General features: G+C 44.9%; 2 protein-coding genes and 1 long non-coding RNA gene across 6 annotated transcripts in view; 1 reads left to right on the top strand and 2 right to left on the bottom strand.

Moving 5' to 3' along the window:
- Positions 1-3445: 3445 nt before the first annotated feature.
- Positions 3446-11187, bottom strand: LOC102370581 (tubulin alpha-3 chain). 3 transcript variants are annotated; one of them, XM_006035306.2, is made up of 4 exons: positions 11057-11187; positions 7606-7849; positions 6169-6317; positions 3446-5300 (listed from the first exon to the last, which is right to left on the bottom strand). In XM_006035306.2, the coding sequence occupies exons 1-4, from the start codon at positions 11057-11059 to the stop codon at positions 4320-4322; spliced, it is 1377 nt and encodes a 458-aa protein (XP_006035368.1). In that variant the 5' UTR covers positions 11060-11187; the 3' UTR covers positions 3446-4319. The 3 variants fall into 3 exon arrangements, with proteins under 3 accessions (XP_006035368.1, XP_025047236.1, XP_025047237.1); XM_025191451.1 differs by lacking the exon at positions 11057-11187 and adding an exon at positions 10885-10901; XM_025191452.1 differs by lacking the exon at positions 7606-7849 and having other exon boundaries at positions 11057-11095.
- A 4823-nt stretch (positions 11188-16010) lies between these two features.
- LOC112547933 overlaps positions 16011-17811 on the bottom strand; it is a 12416-nt gene continuing 10615 nt past the window's right edge. Inside the window, exon 3 of the long non-coding RNA XR_003091728.1 lies at positions 16011-16209. This is a non-coding gene — a long non-coding RNA (uncharacterized LOC112547933). The remainder of the gene's footprint in view (positions 16210-17811) is intronic.
- LOC102370195 (tubulin alpha-3 chain-like) overlaps positions 16600-17811 on the top strand; it is a 10095-nt gene continuing 8883 nt past the window's right edge. The window contains exon 1 of one of the 2 annotated variants that reach the window (XM_006035304.1): positions 16600-16679. In XM_006035304.1, coding sequence (XP_006035366.1) covers positions 16677-16679 — 3 coding nt within the window. In that variant the 5' untranslated portion in view covers positions 16600-16676. Of the gene's footprint in view, positions 16744-17811 lie in introns of both variants that reach the window. The other variant, XM_006035305.2, reaches the window with a different exon arrangement.

The raw sequence follows: 17811 nt of genomic DNA, 5'->3' as shown, positions 1-17811 counted from the left end.
GAGCAGCTCATCACGAGGAAAGAAATCACTGATTACCAATACAAAAACTTTTAGAATAGCAATATTCTTGGTCTCTTAGAGCATTAGTTCTCAATGGAGAGAAAATGGGGTTTTCATCCTAGTTTGACTCAAAAATAGGGCCGGAAAGGACCTCAAGAGGTCACGTAGTTGGGATGGTTTAGATAAGGATTATCCTACCTTAGGCAGGGGTTGAACTAAGTACATCTAACATGCACTTAAACAACTCCAGTGATGGAGACTTTAGTTTTTCTAGTTTGCCTGTCCCAATGGTGAGGCACCTTCAGAGTTAAAAATTGCTTCCCAATATCCAACCTAGATCTCCCTTGTTGCATTTAAGTCCATTACTTCTTGCCCTGTTCTTTGTGGATGCAGAATAGCTGATAGGAATCCCCTCTGTAAAACCCTTTTTGGTATTTAAAGATTGATATCGAATCCCCCTTTAGTCTTTTCTTCTCTAGACTAAATACCTTCAGTTCTCCCCACCATGCCTTGTAAGCATCCAATGCATGTCCACATCGACATCCATTCCCAGCTTCCCCACAGCGGTACCTGGGCAATGGGCACTAGGCAGGCTGCATGCTAAGTAATGCCAGAGCCAATGCCCAAGTCTGGGTTCAGCCAGATCACAAGTTTGACCTGATGTGCACAATGTGGGCATTGGTACATAGGCATATTGGGGAAGGGATAGAGGAGGCAAGCTCAATGAAGCAAAAAGGACACTGCTGCTCTGGAGAAGGATTGTGAAAAGGCTGGAAGAGATTCTGTGGATGTGGGAAATCATGCAAACTGATTCTCCAATGATTGTTACAAAGGCAATTCTAGGAAAATAGCCAGCATGCCTTCATCATGATGTTAAGATTCATCTTCCTAATTATTAATCATTAGTGCTGCTTAATGATTAAAAGCAAGGTCATGCCAGGAATTGGGAAGCAGCAACAAAACGGTGCACCATGCACACATTGCTCAACAGCGCTAACACTGCTGGACTCTGAATAGCAACGCTGTCCATTTTTTTACTCTCTGACGACTTGAGATGCTGCAGTCCTCCCTGTAGCAGGGGTCTCCCCACTTTCCCAAAAAATCAGACACAGGAGCGTACAGCTCTTTACCTAATCTCAAGCATTTTTTTTTTTACTCTACAGCTGAGCCGATTCTGTCGATGGGGGTAGGCAGGACTCGGAGCAAAGCTGTAAACCTGCTGCTCTGCATACCAGAGCGTTAGAAAGCAGCCCTGGGGAGAGGCACAGAGGAGAAAACTTTAGGTGTGGAAGGAGAAACTGTTCTAGAAACATACCAGTGGCAACCATCTCATAATAGATCAACCACCGCATGATCAAGGTGGTGGGACAGCTGATATTCCTTTCCACTGCCCCCACAGAGCTGGGTTTCTTAACCCCACTGATGCTGCAATGAGTAGCAGGCCGTGCAGCTGCAGGGAATGGGATCATGTTACTCAAGTGCCTTGCTACCCTGCGAGCCCCTGCTAAAGTAATCCATATAGGGCTGCCAGAGTTCATGCTGTCTGGAAATCTGATTGGAGTCTATATGAGGGAATGCATATATTTGAGATATTTGTCAGGCCACTAGAAAAAGCATGAGCGCTTCATTCCCTACCAGGCCTTTACTGAGCCTGAAAGAAGAATGCATGCGGGGGGCGAGGGGGGGGAAGATAGCATACTTTCTACAAGCCACAGGACTCTGAGCTAGCCAAACTCCACGTTTTCAGATACAGAATGAGTTGCGTTCAAGATCGGATTCTTTTTGGCATGAGGAAAAACCATTACATTTTTTTTTCCTAAATACATGGAAAAAAATTCAGAGTGAGCTGCAGGGGAAGAGAGTTTGACCAACTTTGCTTACCTCAGATTCAGAGAGAGGGTCTAAAAAAAAAAAAAAAAAAAAAAAAGGGGGGGGGGGGGGTATATTCTTGGTGAGCCAGTTTTTAGAGATATCTGCTAACAGCGCATCTTGCTTTTATTTGAAAGCATCCGAGACATCTGCACTTTTTGGAGTGATTTGGAAGTATTTGAGATGTTCACACTTTTTCAGCCTTCAAAGGGATGCAAGAGTCTTCTGGTGCCCTGTCTCCTCGCTTCCAGTGAGAAGGGTCTAAACACAAATTTTAAACAACTTAATTTACTGGGAAATGGGAATTTTTTCAATTGGATTTTGCTTCCATACTTGGATTCTCTGTGGACAACTGGAGACCTAGTAGGCTGACACCAGTCTCTTGGCATAGAGATGAGAGAGTGGGCATGCACACCATCTATGCCAGCCCGTAAGGAGGGGGAGACCCACCACCACCCTGCTCTACCATGTAGCAAGAGGCACGCACCAGGGATGCATATGCTCCTTTGCACATCTCTGCAAGCGTAAGGCAGAGATGGTTGCTAATAAAGCCATTATCCTGTCTTTTTCTCTTGATGTACCATCCAAGTCATGTCCAAATGGGGATGGTAACATAGCAAAGGGCCAACACAGTTTATCCTCAGGTCCCATATCTGTCCCTCTAGTGCTAGGGCATTTTTACCATTCAGTTCAAAGTCCTGTATAAATAAAGGATGGCTTTCTACCATGTCTTCAGGATGGCTGATCAGAAACTACTACAGCCAAATTGACCATTTCAGGTCTCTGATGTACCTACCTGATCACACGAGATCTCCCCTCAAACAGACTTCTGAAGCTCGTTGGCTTGAAACTGATTCCAAAAATAAGCATGACTGGTACTGCACGCGAAAGCTGTTGTGTGCTTAATTTCACGCATCATATACGAGACCTACTTAGCTTTAGGGGTAGAGTCTAAGAGGCAGCCCCTGATATCACTGCAGTTATCAGCACGACTAGCACAAGGTGCCTGCGTGGTTTTGTATGCCAGTGCAAAGTACAGCATTGCAGGTACAGTTACATCCACACGAATACAATACGCTGGTCCTTTTATAGCAGCAAGGCACATAGCATGTGGACATAGTGCAAGGCTGTCCATTGAGAAAGAGGCAGCAAGGCAGGCAAGCAGCACTCTGTGGCCCTTCACAGGAGCGTCTTATAAGCTGCCAGGGTTAGGGGTTGCTTGTGTCACAGTAGATGATTTTACCATACTGAAGCACTCCTTTGAAAGTTCATTCAAGCTCAGCATCAGCCTCAATTAAATTTGCTTTCTGGTACCAAGTCTCCCCTGCCTTCACTTGAAAGTGGACAAGGACAAGTCAAAGCGTTGCAAGCCGCTTTTCAAGGCCTGGCAGCTTAAAGTCTAGTGGTGCTGTACGAGGCTCTCAAGTTATTCTCAACCAGGGTACCGCAAGTCTGTAAAGAGTACCACCAGGAGAGAGAAGCTAGAGGAGATAAACATAGGCTTTGGCAAGAGATAAGGGCACAGTCTTCTCTGCCAGCTACTCCGCATCTCTCCCAAACCCTCTTCAAGCAGGTAAGTACCAAAAGAAATTGTTTTTTTGAAAGGAGGTGCCGTTTAATACAAAGACTTCAATGAAAAGGTGCCTCGAGTCTAAAAAGGTTGAGAACCATTGGCCTTGTAGTTTAAACTGGGCTATTTACCTGGCCCCAGAGTCCATTTGTTAATGAAGTCAGTCTTGTTATCTAGTGGGACTTTCAAGTCTACTCCTAGCCCATGCATCAGGTAAGGGGGAAGTACCTTCTTGTTCATAAAAATGCAATCCAGCTTCATCTACAAGGTACAGTGAAGAGGAAGGAAAATAAGCCTAGGCTTGGCAAATCCACAAAGCCAGGCTTCCATCTGAGCTGGGGCTGAAACATGGATGATGCACTGCTATGCATTAGAAAGCCTTTAGAGAGATTACATGCTTTACCCGTCACAAACATTGGAGCAAACATTTATTGAAATACAAAAAGACATTTACATAGGTGCTGTTATTAAGCCATGTTTCTTAATAAGTGCTGCAGCCACAAGACCCACAGCATATCCCCCTGTACTAAGCGCCAAGGTGTTGCAAGAGAGACTTCCCTTGGTTGAAGCCTTCTTACCCTTCGCCCCCAGAGGACGTGTGGTCTTGCGTCCAGCGTTAAAGCCAGCCACTTAAGTTTTATTTCACAGATGCACAGCAGTAAAATTTGATATTCTCAGCAAGTACGTGCCCATGCTGCACTAATGAGCAGATTAGACTATGCAAGCAGGTGGGGGGAGGGGGCATAAGAATTGGTGGACTTATGATATTAATGAGGAGTCTCCAGTGCAATATATTCTAGACATCAGCACAATTCCAGCCGATTAAGAGCACTTGGTATCTTATCTGATGCTTTATCTGGACCTAGAAGTATTTCAAGAGCTAATACTCATCTTCCACCTCATCTTCATCCCCATCAGCAGAATCCCGACCAACCTCTTCATAATCCTTCTCCAAAGCGGCCATGTCCTCCCTGGCTTCAGAGAACTCGCCCTCCTCCATCCCCTCCCCAACATACCAGTGCACAAAGGCCCGCTTTGCATACATCAGGTCAAACTTGTGATCTAGCCGGGCCCACGCCTCGGCAATGGCCGTGGTGTTGCTCAGCATACAGACTGCCCGCTGCACTTTGGCCAGGTCTCCCCCAGGTACCACTGTGGGAGGCTGGTAGTTGATGCCCACTTTAAACCCAGTTGGGCACCAGTCCACAAACTGGATTGACCTCCTGGTTTTGATGGCCGCGATAGCAGCATTCACATCCTTGGGCACCACGTCCCCCCGGTACAGCAGGCAGCAAGCCATGTACTTGCCTCGGCGAGGGTCGCATTTCACCATCTGGTTGGAGAACTCGAAGCAAGCGTTGGTGATCTCGGGCACCGACAGCTGCTCATGGTAGGCCTTCTCTGCTGAGATGATGGGTGCGTAGGTGGTGAGGGGGAAGTGTATCCTGGGGTAGGGCACCAAGTTAGTCTGGAATTCGATCAGATCAACATTCAAAGCACCATTAAACCTCAAGGATGCGGTGACAGATGACACGATCTGCCCTATCAGCCTGTTCAGGTTGGTGTAGGTGGGACGCTCGATATCCAGGTTCCGGTTGCAGATGTCGTAGATGGCTTCGTTGTCCACCATGAACGAGCAGTCCGAGTGCTCCAGCGTGGTGTGGGTGGTCAGGATGGAGTTGTAGGGCTCCACCACTGCCGTGGAGACCTGTGGGGCTGGGTACACTGAGAACTCCAGCTTGGACTTCTTGCTGTATTCAACCGAGAGTTGTTCCATCAGGAGCGAGGTGAATCCAGACCCCGTGCCTCCCCCGAAGCTGTGGAAGACCAGGAACCCTTGCAGGCCATTGCACTGGTCAGCCTGCATTAGAAGCACACCATTTATCAGGTTTTTCTCCCCCAACAGGCCAGATATCCTAGAACTATTAAAACCCCTTTAGCAGTCAATGTGGTAGCAATCCCACTAGCCAAACTTATCAAAGCAGGAAGGACATTCGGCTATTCTTTTCCCGTTGGTCTGCAGATTGTTCAGCCTTGCAATCACAATGCTCATATTACCCCCAAATATGTTTCCAGGTGAACCATCTCTTTGGTCTGAGTAACACATGGTGAGGAAGGATGCTGAACATAAGGGGACATATGCAGGACTACTTTGAGTGGTTTGTAAAAAGTAATGGGTAATTCTAGGCAGGACTTCCAGAAGGACAGATAAGTAGTTAATTAAAAAAAGATCTTCTAGTGCCAAGTACTTCTCAGCAGCCCTGGGATTCAGTCTGGATTAGACTTCTATTTAATTTTATGGAGGCTACTATAGTAGTTCACAGTTTACTTTGATTTACCTGCCCAACTGATAACGAACTGTGTCCAGTTGCAAAGGCTGCACTAGGTAGATTGTGATCTTCACTTCAGGAAGAGAAATATAGCATCCAGCTGGGATCCACTATTAGAAGACACAACATCTCCCGATTTTATTCTGCCATCTCCAAAGTGAACAACAGCTCTGGAACTAAGATTGGGGCAAACTTACTCATACTTAAGCCATTGCACCCACTGTAGGCATTATGTTAGGACACCTAGTTGCATTGCTACTCCTGTTATACCCCTTTTTCAAATAAGACCTACCCTTCTCACTGCTCCAGTCCACAGGCCCCCCCCTTCTCCAAAGTTTTATACACAACCTCAGCCTGAAAGATGCTATTAAGCGTTGCAGAGGAAAGAACTTTACTTGCCATTTTACGGACTCTACTCAAGACCGTATCTATAATTTCTTTCCCAATCGTGTAGTGGCCCCGAGCATAGTTGTTTGCTGCATCTTCTTTTCCACTAATGAGCTGCTCAGGATGGAAGAGGCCGTGGTAGGTCCCAGTTCGGATCTCATCTGCGGGAAGTGGATTAATGGTTAAATAGACTATAGGAGGCTTTGAATAATTCAAAGCATGTGGCTTTAAACTACATCATTCATTAAGAATCTGTATGCAATGCATTTCACAGTCAATGTGCCACAAACACCAACACTTACAGTATTTCCAAGATGCTGATATCCCAGGATCTAAGACAGGGGTATCAAACACATGGCCCATGGGCCAGACCTGGCTTTGTGGACCTCTATGATCTGGCCCATGCAATGTGTGGATTCAGTCTGGCATGTGGGTTGGACCCAGCACCATAGGTGCTACACGTACTACAGGAGGTCAGTCCAGGTAGTAAGGAAAGGGGGCTATTGACCAAACCAGTGACCCTCACCTGGCCCAGGGGGCTAGACAAGTTTGATATTCCTGGTCTAAAAATGTTGTCCAGACCAATACCTCAGAGTTTGAACAGGTAGTGCAGCTCCATGTTTTTGTTAGATTTACTACAAGTTCAGGGTGCTGGTTGGGTTTTTAGCAGACTTCATGTGATATTTCGGTCCCATGTACCACTTGCCATTTGTCTTGTGCATATTGCATCTCTAAACTCCTACAGGGATTTTTTTTGCATGGCAGCAAGATATGCTGCATCAGTTATACAAGATGTTACAAGGTGCTCTCCTTGACCACTCTGCAAGGCTGTTTTCTTGTTCCCTTGATCTGAAGAAGAATCAGGAGATCTGAATGATAGTGACCCTGATTGGAAAGGCAAGATGCCTGGGCACAAGGGAGAGATTCAAGGTTACCAAGCAGAGCAACCAAGAAGAGTGTCATGGGGTGGGGAGCACTCACAGAGAAACTCCCCACTTGGGATCACTACACTGTCTCTTTCAGAGACCTGAAGAGCATGTAAAGCAGTGAGAAGCACGTTGCAGAGGTTACATTTTTCTAAAGGAACCAAAAAACCTGGGTAATTGGGTTGCTTTTAAGAACCATGCATCAAAAGACTCAGCGGGCCAGATCCTCAGCATCTCCCTATTGAGTGTAATGGACCTATTCCAAGTTTCCACCTCTTGCAGCAAGATAACTTTCATCTGTAAAAACAGATGGATAAGTTACACTATAATGTAGTGCGAATGACAAATGGGTCACTTCAAGTTCGATCCAGAACTAGTGGAAGTCTAAGTGTCTGGGGCTGGTCTTAAGACTTAAGATGGTAAGGGCTGAGAGTCAGAATACAGTCCAATCCCAGCAAAAACACCAGAAAGAGAAGGCAGATGTGTACTGTCACGTATTTAGGCATTGGTCCCATCAAGTTACCGATGACAGTGGGTTCCAGGTCTATGAAGACTGCCCTGGGCACGTGCTTTCCCGATGCGGTCTCGCAGAAAAAGGTCTCAAAAGAAGAATCCACTTGTTCCACCTCTGGAACCGCTGGTCTGACTGAAGCAGTGCTGGGAAGGGTCCCATCCGGCTGGATCCCATGCTCTAGGCAGTATAGCTCCCAACAGGCATTGCCCATCTGGACTCCAGCCTGGCCGATATGGATAGAAATGCACTCCCTCTGGAATTAAAGACAGGTCTCATTACTACATTGTTGGCATTCACCACGTTCTGCGACCGCTGAGTTTTAGCCTTGGCCATTTCCTGTTGTTGCCTTCAGAGTTATTTTCTACCTGCAGGCATTTTGCCCAACTCAGAGCTTGCGCACAACCCTAGCTGTGCACAGAGACTGCTCTGGCTAGTGGTCAGGTAACACAGGCGGTCATATAAAATAGACATGCATTGCACATGACTACCTCCGTAAAGCAAAGTTTTCCAGCCTGGGGTTGGGATGGAAATGCAGAGCTTCAGCATATGATGTCAGCTAGGGGAGTCAGGGAGAACAGGACCAAGCAAACTCTACCCAGAGTTTAATGCTACTCTACATGCTCCAGAGCTGGAAGCTCACCTTTGAGACTGCTCTAGGTTCATCCGCAGCCCCTGTTCAAACCCCAGTCTCTAGCAGATGCAAGCGTGGAGGTTGGGTATGAATCCAGAGCAACTTCACAAGTGAGATTCTGGCTCTGAAACAACTCTGCATGCTCAGGTGGGTGGCTGGGGTATGGCTCAACACCGTTCTCCCCAACACCAAGCCCACAGGGACCTGTGGATCGATGCCCTGGACTCGCAGTACCCACACTAAGAGCAAGCTCTTCCACTTCCCGTTCAGGCAGCAAGTGGTCTTCTACCCCTTTTCTTGCACAGCTGATACTTCAAGAGGGCTTTAGCATCAAGCCTACTAGCCTCCACCTCCTGTAGAGGGTCCCGCCTCAGGAAGCCTGTTTCACAGCAGCCTGTAGCTCTCCGAGCAAGCAGGACACATGCCAGGGAAGGCAAAAAACAAAGGTATGAGATGCAGAAAGCCAGAGAAAGAGGGGAAAACACAACAGGCAAATGAAATTGGTGATGAGTGCATGGTGTAAAGTGTTGCCCTCTTCGTTAGGCATGGGCAAACACCTCAGCGGTTGGAAGATGTTCTGCTGAAACGTTGGAGGAGTGGTTTCATGGAGAGACTCATTAGCTGTGCTGTGACCAAGACCCTGGAAATCTCTATTCAGATCCCAGCTCTGCCAGATGTGCAAACTGGGCAACTCCTTTACCCTTGGTGCCTCAGTTTCCCCATCTCAGAAGCTGGGGGGTGATGACAGTGCTCCCTCTGTTTAGACCGCAAGACCAGGACTGTCAGTCCAGTTCAAGCCTCGACTAGCTCAAGCCTGCCTGGGGCCTTTTATACTACCATACTGCAGGTAGCACTTATATTTGCAATGGATCCAGACCAGGGGTGGGCAAAATGTGGCCTGGGGGCCAGATGCAGCCCACCAAGCCATTCCGTCCAGCCCACGGGGCCCCTAAAAATTTTTAAAAATTTATATTTATCTGCCCTGGGCTGCCTATCATTCGGCCCTCGATGGCTTGCCAAAACTCAGTGTGGCCCTCTGCCCAAAATAATTGCCCACCCCTGATCCAGACTGTCCTGGGTGACAGAATTCAACACACCACTTCATCACAGCTTGGGCCCATCTCTTGAAATGGGGAGAAGATGCTACCCTGCCCTGTAGCCAAGCACGTGGGCAGCAGCATGCAGAAACACTAGCAAAGGCTAAAAGCCAGGTTTCATGATCTAGTACACCCTCCTTATTTAAAAAAAGGCATCTGTTCCTCTCCCTAAAGTCCCATCAGAGGTAGACAGCTCTGTCTGGGCTGGCCATAGCAGCAGCTGATGAAACTTCGGAGCAATGGGAGTCATTTCAAAGTCAAGGAAGGGAGACTGCCTTTGTTTTCCCTCTGCCCCTTGGGGTATTTGGAGCTTGGGGACTCCAGTGAGCAAATTCTAAAGGGTAGTTTTAATTCAGACCTCATCGGGGCCATTCGCATAGTAATAGGAACACCAAGGTTGCAGGTTGGATCTAGTCCGAACCAGGATCTCTTGAGATCCCTTCCGGCCTTCATTCTCCTCCATTTCAAATCACAGCTATTGTCTGCACTATTTGGGGAAGTGTATTGTTCAGCTCACCGATCCCTACCATGGAGATGGTTGCAATACTTCTTTGCCACAATTTGCTACAGTCACCACTATGGGCATGTCTATAGCTTTGGCATGAGACAGCTGTTCAAATCACTAGCCTCTTTATAGTCCTTGAGGCACAGCACCTGCTTCAGATAGAGAAGGGTTGCGGTCTTTTAAACTGAAGGCATGGGGAATGGAAAAAACCCCTAGCAGACCAGCAGGAAAAAGCAAAGTTTACGACGGGCGTTTAAAAGAACAGTGCGTTTGGAGACAGCAGATCACAAATATTTGCAAGCAGCCTCAAAATAAATTGCGTTTTACAGCATCAGGCTGCAGGCAAGATGTCAGCCAGCCCATTTTCATATTTAAAATACAATGCAAGTGTTAAACTGTTCTGTAAAGATGTCCCTGGAGCTACAGTACTCTGAAATCAGACTCTCAAAGTTACTTTGAAAGCCACTTTTTCCTTGCATTGTACGAGATTTACACCATCACACTTCAGTCAGCCTTCTAAGGGTATTTTTACTTTGTTAAATTCATTCACTATAAGGTGACAGTTGTTATTTTCATAATTAGTTTTACTTCGAGTGCATTTTTTTAAAAACTTAAGTTAAAGCGAGCGGAGTCAGTTATTTAAATCGCAAACCTACAAACTCTGTAAAGTTGAAGTTGGAAAAGCCTGAAGGGATGATGACTACAACTTTATTCATTTAACACACCAACCCATGGGATTATAACAGACAAAGGCAACATGGCAGCCCACTCATAAGGAAAAAAAAATTAAAGTCTCTACAGCATGCCCTGTATCACTGGAATAGCTGAAGGGTTGGATACAGGGGAAAGGCCACTAAAGTCCTACTTTAAACTTTAGCCTGCCACATATGCATATAATCAAGGTAGAGTCATTAGGAAGGAAGAAAGAAGGCAATTCGTATTTTAAGTTGTATGTTTAACTCTACAGGCACCATCTGCTCTAGAGCAGAAAGCACAGAGAGTGAAAACAGAGAAAGGCCGTGCAAAATAACTTCAACAAAGTACCCAACTTTTACCTTATAAGGAGCAAACTCTGGTTCAAGATAATCAGCAATTAAATTAAGCTGCTTTGAATTAATAACTCCACGGTGGTGGGGAGGAACCTCCCTGCTTAGACCAGTAGCTTTAAAGCATATCCAGACAATATAGCAACATTTGAGCTAACACAAACATAAGGCATGCTCTTACCATGATGAATCTCTAAACTTCCCCAGAGCAAAGCAAAACAGCTGCCTCTGCCTCTCCCTGGAAGTTTATAGCCTGGTAGGGATTGACTCCACCTGAATATAGGGAAGTACTGCTCTTTTAAAGCAACAGAGACCCTTTCTCTGTGTGTTGCCTAGAAATATTATATATGAAGGGCCAAATTCCATGCTACTTTGTACCTGGTGTAATCTTGCTGCTTTTAATAGCCTTGGACTGGATGCAATTTGGCCCTCAAGTGTTTTTTTTTTCCCCCTAAAGGAAGTGTTATCTGAAAAGCAAAAAAACAAAGGCAGATGCAGGAGTTTCCTTCTAGCTAGAAGGACGTGGCTGATGTGCCACAGGGATAGATTATCCCCTCCCCAAATCTATGCATCTATGGAGGAGTACATGGTGCTGAATGAATAATTATCAGTATCATCATTGGTAATGAAATGATCAGCCATCTGTTGCATCCTGGATACTTTATGGACCCCATCCAAATTAGCTGATGCCCGGAATCCTGCTGAGTTCAGTGGGTTTGGGTTTAGTAGGTTTGAGTTTCGTGGGCACAGGGGTGCAAGCAGGGGCATATGCCTGTCTTATTCTGCACCCCCTTGCTCACATAGAGATTCACCCCACTGCACAGACCTCCTTGCTCACATAGAGATTCACCCCACTGCATAGACCGCTCCTCAACCCTATGCATCATTTAAGACCCCATCCCTGAAATACTTTTGCTTATGTAACTTTGACTTCAGAGAATCCGTTTATGTCATTTCAATTAAGCATATGACAAAGAATTTGCAGGATCTGGATCTAAGAGTCCCAGCTAGGACTTAAGCGGTGCTTAAGCAAGTCCTTTGCCGTGGGGTGATTTCATGGCAGTAGATCTTTGGTCCATGGACAGTCTCAAGAGATACCAAGGGGTATGCTCACTTCTCTAGACCTGGTACTTATCTGGGTCTGAGTGTCTGAGCATCTCAGATCTGTCCTGACAGAGACTGATCCTCAGTGAGATAGGGAAGTGCTATCTATCCCCATTATACAGATGGTAAACTGAGGCAGGAAGCTGTAGTGATTCACCCAAGGTCACTCAGGGAGTCTGTGACAGAACCAGCACTTGAATCCAGTTCTCCCGAGTCCCAGACTATCCTCTAGCCACTGAACTTGGAAATATCCCCCCCCACAAAATACATTTTAAAAGAATTTCAATTAAACCAGTTTTATTGCAACAACCAGGTTAACACTTGACCTGTTTTTATTGAACTGATTACTAGATCACTCAGTAATGCTTACAAGGTATCCTTACATGACAGTTCACTCATGACCCATTTAAGGTTGGTCACCTTTGGGTTGCCTAAACCAGGTCAACACTAGGGCTTGGGACTATAGTAGACCAGACCGTTCAGACGTAGGAGTGCCTGCCATTCTGCGAGGCAGACTCAGCGCAGCATGTTACAGAGGAGACCTATACATTGTGCTCTCTCCTCTGGAGTCTCTTCTTTGATCTTTCTTATTTTATTGTTTCCCTAAACACACACTGACCAAAAGCATCTATAGATGCGTTTCCATATTTTGATTGAATATATGATTACTATTTATATAAATCATTAATAATGATTATTCACCTTATTATACCACTCAAACTCTCATAAGCTTCTCTGCATATTTCTTTCCTTCCTGTCCTGTTGCCAGTTGTTAGATAAAGGAATGAGAGGATAAAGCAACCGTGTTTTGTCTGTATGTTGTCCATCTAGGTCCCAGCTCACCAGCTCGGGTGAACTTCAGTGGGAGTCAGCTCACAGGCAGTCATGCCTAAATTGATCTAATCACAGAACCAATTACTTTAGCCTGTGCCTAGTTCACAGCAAGGATCCTCTGTAAAATACCAGCTACTTTAGAGGCACAAGGTAAATAATAATGAGTTACAATCATAGAAAATGAAGGTTGGCAGGGACCTTAGGTCACATCTAGTCCAAACCCCTGCTCAAAGCAGGACCAGCCCCAAGTGAGGTTCCCTTGGCTAGATTATCCCAGCCAAGGCTTTGTCTACCCAGGTCTTAAAAACCTCCACGGATGGAGCTTTCACCACCTCTCTGAGGAACCTGTTCCACTGCTTTACTACCCTCCTAGTGAGTTTTTCCTGATACGTAACCTAAATTGTCCTTGCTGCCATTGGAGATCATTGTTCCTTGTTCTGTCATCTGCCACCATTGAGAACAGTCTAGCTCCATCCTCCATCCAGAACTGGGCACAGGACTCCAGATGTGGCCTCACCGGTGCCAAATAGGGAGGGGATAATCACTTCCCTTGATTTGCTGGCAATGCTCCTACCATTGCAGCCCAGGATGCCGCTAGCCTTCTTAGCAACAAGGTCGCATTGGTGGCTCCTGTTCCACTGTCACCCCCAGGTCCTTTTCTGCAGAGCTGCTGCCAAGCCAGTTGGTCCCCATCCTGTACTGGTGCACAGGATTATTCCATCCTAAGTGCAAGACTTTGAACTTGTCCTTATTGAACCTCACGAGATTTCTTTTGGTGCAATCCTCCAATCTGTCTAGGTGTCTGAAGGTCCAGCCCTCCAATTTGTCTAGGTCTCTCTGAAGTTCTGTGTTCAAGTGAACAATGTCCAAGGAAAGCAGATTGTACATATTTGCCTACTATTTCCTTTCCACCATTGAATTAAGTTCCAGAGACAAACACCATGTGCCTGTCCCATTCTAGATGGATTTTCATTGAAGCAACCCTCTTTCACCAAGCCCTGCGAGTGTCCAGTCACATTGTCAAATAATTATCTTTCATGTAACCACTTAATATGCATGGCACTGCACAGGGAAAGGTCAGCGCCAAGCAGATTACCACTCTGCAACCAGGCCAGTCTTGCAAGTTACAAAAAACATTTAACTCAGTAAAGGAACTTTGCCAGAGAGGCATGTTTCCAAAAACTTTCATTTCCAATTGCAGAAAAAGGGGGGGGGACATTTTTTGACCATGATACATTGCTTTTCAATAATAGCAGCAGCAAAACTTCAGTGAGATTTAGTGAATTCAGGGGTCGTACTCCAAGAGAGATGCTGCTTAATGTGAGTAAAACAGAAATCAGCCCATAGGGTTCGGTGTCTGGAGCAATGCTACAGCACACACCAGTGTTACTGGGATGGGAATTTTAGCCTTTGGAGTTTGAAATTATTGTAAAGAAATCTAACAAACTCCTTGTTATTTTACTCATGCTAGAGGAACATGTTTAGACTGGGTGTATTATTTATAGATGTTAAGGCCAGGAAGGATTAATTATGCTAATCTAATCTGATTTCCAAGTCAAAGAATGTCTCCTAATAGTGCCTGCATCCAGTCCATATGTTGTATCTTTAAAAAAAAATAAAAAGACAACCAGCTCTGTTGTATATATCTCACCCCACGGAGATTCAAATATGCATAGTAGTAGTAGTAGTCGTTGTTGTAGTATGTGACTAGTGTGTTGCCTGACACTTTGAGTTGGGATCAGGTTTGCCAAATACTTTTAGGTGAATAAAACAGAGCCAGCAGGAAGGTGCATGGCATATATCTCTCCTGAGGCTTTTATCCTATAACCTCGCAGTGAGGGTACTCACCCAGAATATGGGAGGCATAGTTTTAATTCCCACATCTGCCTGAAGGGACTTGAACCCATAATCAGGAAACAGTCCTAACCAATGGGCTTTAGGAAGGGTTTTCTAGTATTTTAGGAGGAGTGCACCTCAATCTGAGCTGTTGGAGTTGTTCCACCTTGTATATGTATAAGAAAAAAAAGACCCTTTTTTGTAGCCAAGTAGTTATATCACTTACCTGGGAATCCAGTCACCTTGGTTCCAGCCTCTGATCCAAGGAACAAGAGAGTATTTTATAACAGTGAAGCAGGGTCATTAGGCAGGACCCAGAGTTACCCACCTCCAAAATGGCCAAAAGCAGTGGTTTTCAACCTGTGATCTATGGACACATGGGGGTCTGCACACTATGTCTAAGGGGTCCGCGAAAGATGACTGTGATCAACCAAAAGTATGTAAATAACCACACTTACAATTCAAGGGGGTCCGCACCTCCATTTGAATTTTTTTAGGGGTCCACAAATGAAAAAGGTTGAAAATCACAGGCTTACAGCATGATACTTAGGGGGATGCCCTTGCAAATGTTGGGTAAGTCCACTCAAGGAAAGAAGGGAATTAAAGAATGGTCTTATATATCCTGCATGAGTGGCTTAACACCTGGACTATTGGGGGAAAAGGAAACTATTGCCCCTTCCTCCCTGATTTTGTCAATAGTGCTTGTCATGCCTCTCAGTGTCATTGCTTTTCATAAAGATGCCCCAAATAGAATGCAAATTATTCATTTTGGGTTGAACAAAATGGTTCATTTGACCTCAAATGCACATTTTTCACTTTTTCATTTTGCATATTAAAAATGAAAATATGTCTCAGTTGGGTTCATACTAAATGTTGCTTTGGTTTGATGGCTGAATCAAAAATCATTTGCACAATGCTAGGATTCACCAGTACCCTAAGCCTGTCTTTCTACTGGCCACTTGCCTTTACAGTTAAATATTTGCCCCATATTTCTAGTCTGAATATATCTATCATGAGCTGTCAAGCTCTATCTAACCTTTTTTTCTGGTAGGTTAAAGAGCTGTGGCTTGTCTAAAACATCTTACTTTTATAGGTACTGTAGACCAGTGATTCTCAACTGGGGTGCCTTGCACTCTTTAAAAGGTGTCACACAATGTTAGCACTGTTAGGTGTGCAAACATGATTCACAAGATAAACCCTGAGTTTTCAAATAGGAATCCATACTGTTAAAAACCTTCTGACCTGGTGTGGTCTTTCTGAGCTGTTTGCAACAGAAGAATTGCTCTAGTATTTTTCTGTAGTAAAAAAGAGAGTGAAAACTAACAGAAGGCATTTTCTGAGGTGTGCCTCAAGTCTATCAAGGGGTGTCTTGTCTATTGAGGGGCGCCTCAAGGCAAAAAAGGTTGAGATCTGCTGTCGATCCCCTTTTAAAAGTGAAGTTAGTGGAGTCCATGGATGATAAAGCAGAGCTGTGCAGAGGATGGAAGTTTTGTTTCATGAAGGAGTTCAAGATTGAGATCTGGCTTTGCTCTAGAACCCGGACATCTTGAAGGAGATTTCCTAAAGAAAAGAAAGCTTTTGAGGTCATTCAAAATGTTTTGTTCTCATATTGACTTTTTAATTTAGTAGCGTATTGTAATACCTCATGGAAAAGGGAAACAAAAATGCATCGTAAAAAGATTCCATTCTTCAAATGACAAGGGGAGAAATGTGGACACTGCCAGAAGTATTTCCCCCCTTTGTTTTCTTCCAAGATGCAGCTGAACTTGAACTCATGTCATACAGTTTAATTTTCAACAGAACTGAATGTCCCTACAAAATGCCATTCCCAGAAAATTTCCCCCACCAGCTCTGCCATAAAGCTGCACAGGGGTGGTGTGTAAAGAAAGCAGTGCTGTCCCTTTAAAGCACAATGGACTGGCCCCTGCACAGCTGGGCTTTTCACAGACTTCTATAAATCAGATAGAAACCAGCTGTATTAGCATGTTACTGTTGGTGCTGGGGTTAGGTGTGGTTTGGCTATAGCAATGGTAAGTCTACCATTTTCTTAAGCATGAACCTTATGATCCTCCTCTGCTTCATGGAAGTGAGAGAGTAAGTACTCCAAGGAAAAGGTGCGGGGGCGTTTCTTCTAAAGCTGCTTGTTAAGGCAGGAGGAGGAGAGAATTATGTCCTCTAGTCTTAAATTGATGGAAAGAAACTAGAGTAGCCTGGTTGGGGAATTTTAAGTTTATGATGCAAGTATTCCTGAGTGCTCTGTATTTCTCTTCCTTCTCCCTACCCATAAAACTAGAACTTGTTCTGCCCCTGAAGAGCTAGCATGTGTTTGAGAGAAAGTGGGGGACTTCATAACTGCTTTTTTTTCTTGCTTGATTGTATTGTGTTTCTCTCTCAAGCAGGTAAATAACTCTGAAGTTTTAGATGTTCCTGATAAGTCTTTGTGCTCTTGGGCTGGCTCGGTTCATTTAACAGCCAGTGTAAAACTGCTCGTGCTGAAAGCTCCAGCTGTGAGCCAACTCCATAAATCTGATTTATTACTGAAATGCTATAGATTGATCTTGTCCAAAAGATGACGTGCTCCTCCTTGGGTTTCTGTGTCTAGGTTAGGCTTGGTGTAAACAAGGGGCTAAAATGTTCTTGATGTCATGGCTGATAAACTTGCCATTGATGAACAGTTTCCTTTCCTGTTTAACTTTGGGTTTGTCGGTATGAATCCCAATGCCTGTAGACACAGCTAGGACTTAAGCATGGGGGAGTGAAGATGGTGTGGCCTATCATAACACAACACTTTCCCCAGCTAAAAGGAAACTAGATTCTTTACTAATATGCTAGGAGGTTAGCACTGCATTGTTCAGCTTAAGATCAAAGTTTAAAAACCATTACTGGAACGTGCACTAATTTATTAGACTATAAAGTTTACCCTCCCCGCCCCCCCCTTCGCCCCCACAAACAAGGCAAGTATTGTGAGAAGTGATTGCATCCTTAGTCTTGTACACTTAATTATAATGACATCTCTTATTTGGCTTCATAAAACAAAATCTAGCAATCTTGGCAGTGTCTCCTATACTTTATTGTCAGCCACTTCTACACCCAAGTTAATATTGCCAAACCCGAGTTAAGGTTTTTAGCTAGAGCTAAAAACAGTCTTCAGGGCTGTGACAT

Source organism: Alligator sinensis, unplaced genomic scaffold, assembly GCF_000455745.1.
Source record: "Alligator sinensis unplaced genomic scaffold, ASM45574v1 scaffold1056_1, whole genome shotgun sequence".
In the NCBI taxonomy this organism is placed as follows: Eukaryota; Metazoa; Chordata; order Crocodylia; family Alligatoridae; genus Alligator; species Alligator sinensis.
Note: the sequence above shows the minus strand (reverse complement) of the source record. Positions and strands in the feature narration are given on the sequence as shown.

Bases quoted from the DNA above. Each gene is read 5' to 3' on its own strand.
- LOC102370581 (XM_006035306.2), bottom strand. The intron at 6,318-7,605 runs GTAACTTGATGG...CACTTCCCGCAG, and splicing joins CCTGGAACCCACTGTCATCG to ATGAGATCCGAACTGGGACC. The intron at 5,301-6,168 runs GCAAGTAAAGTT...CTTCTAATGCAG, and splicing joins TGAGTAGAGTCCGTAAAATG to GCTGACCAGTGCAATGGCCT.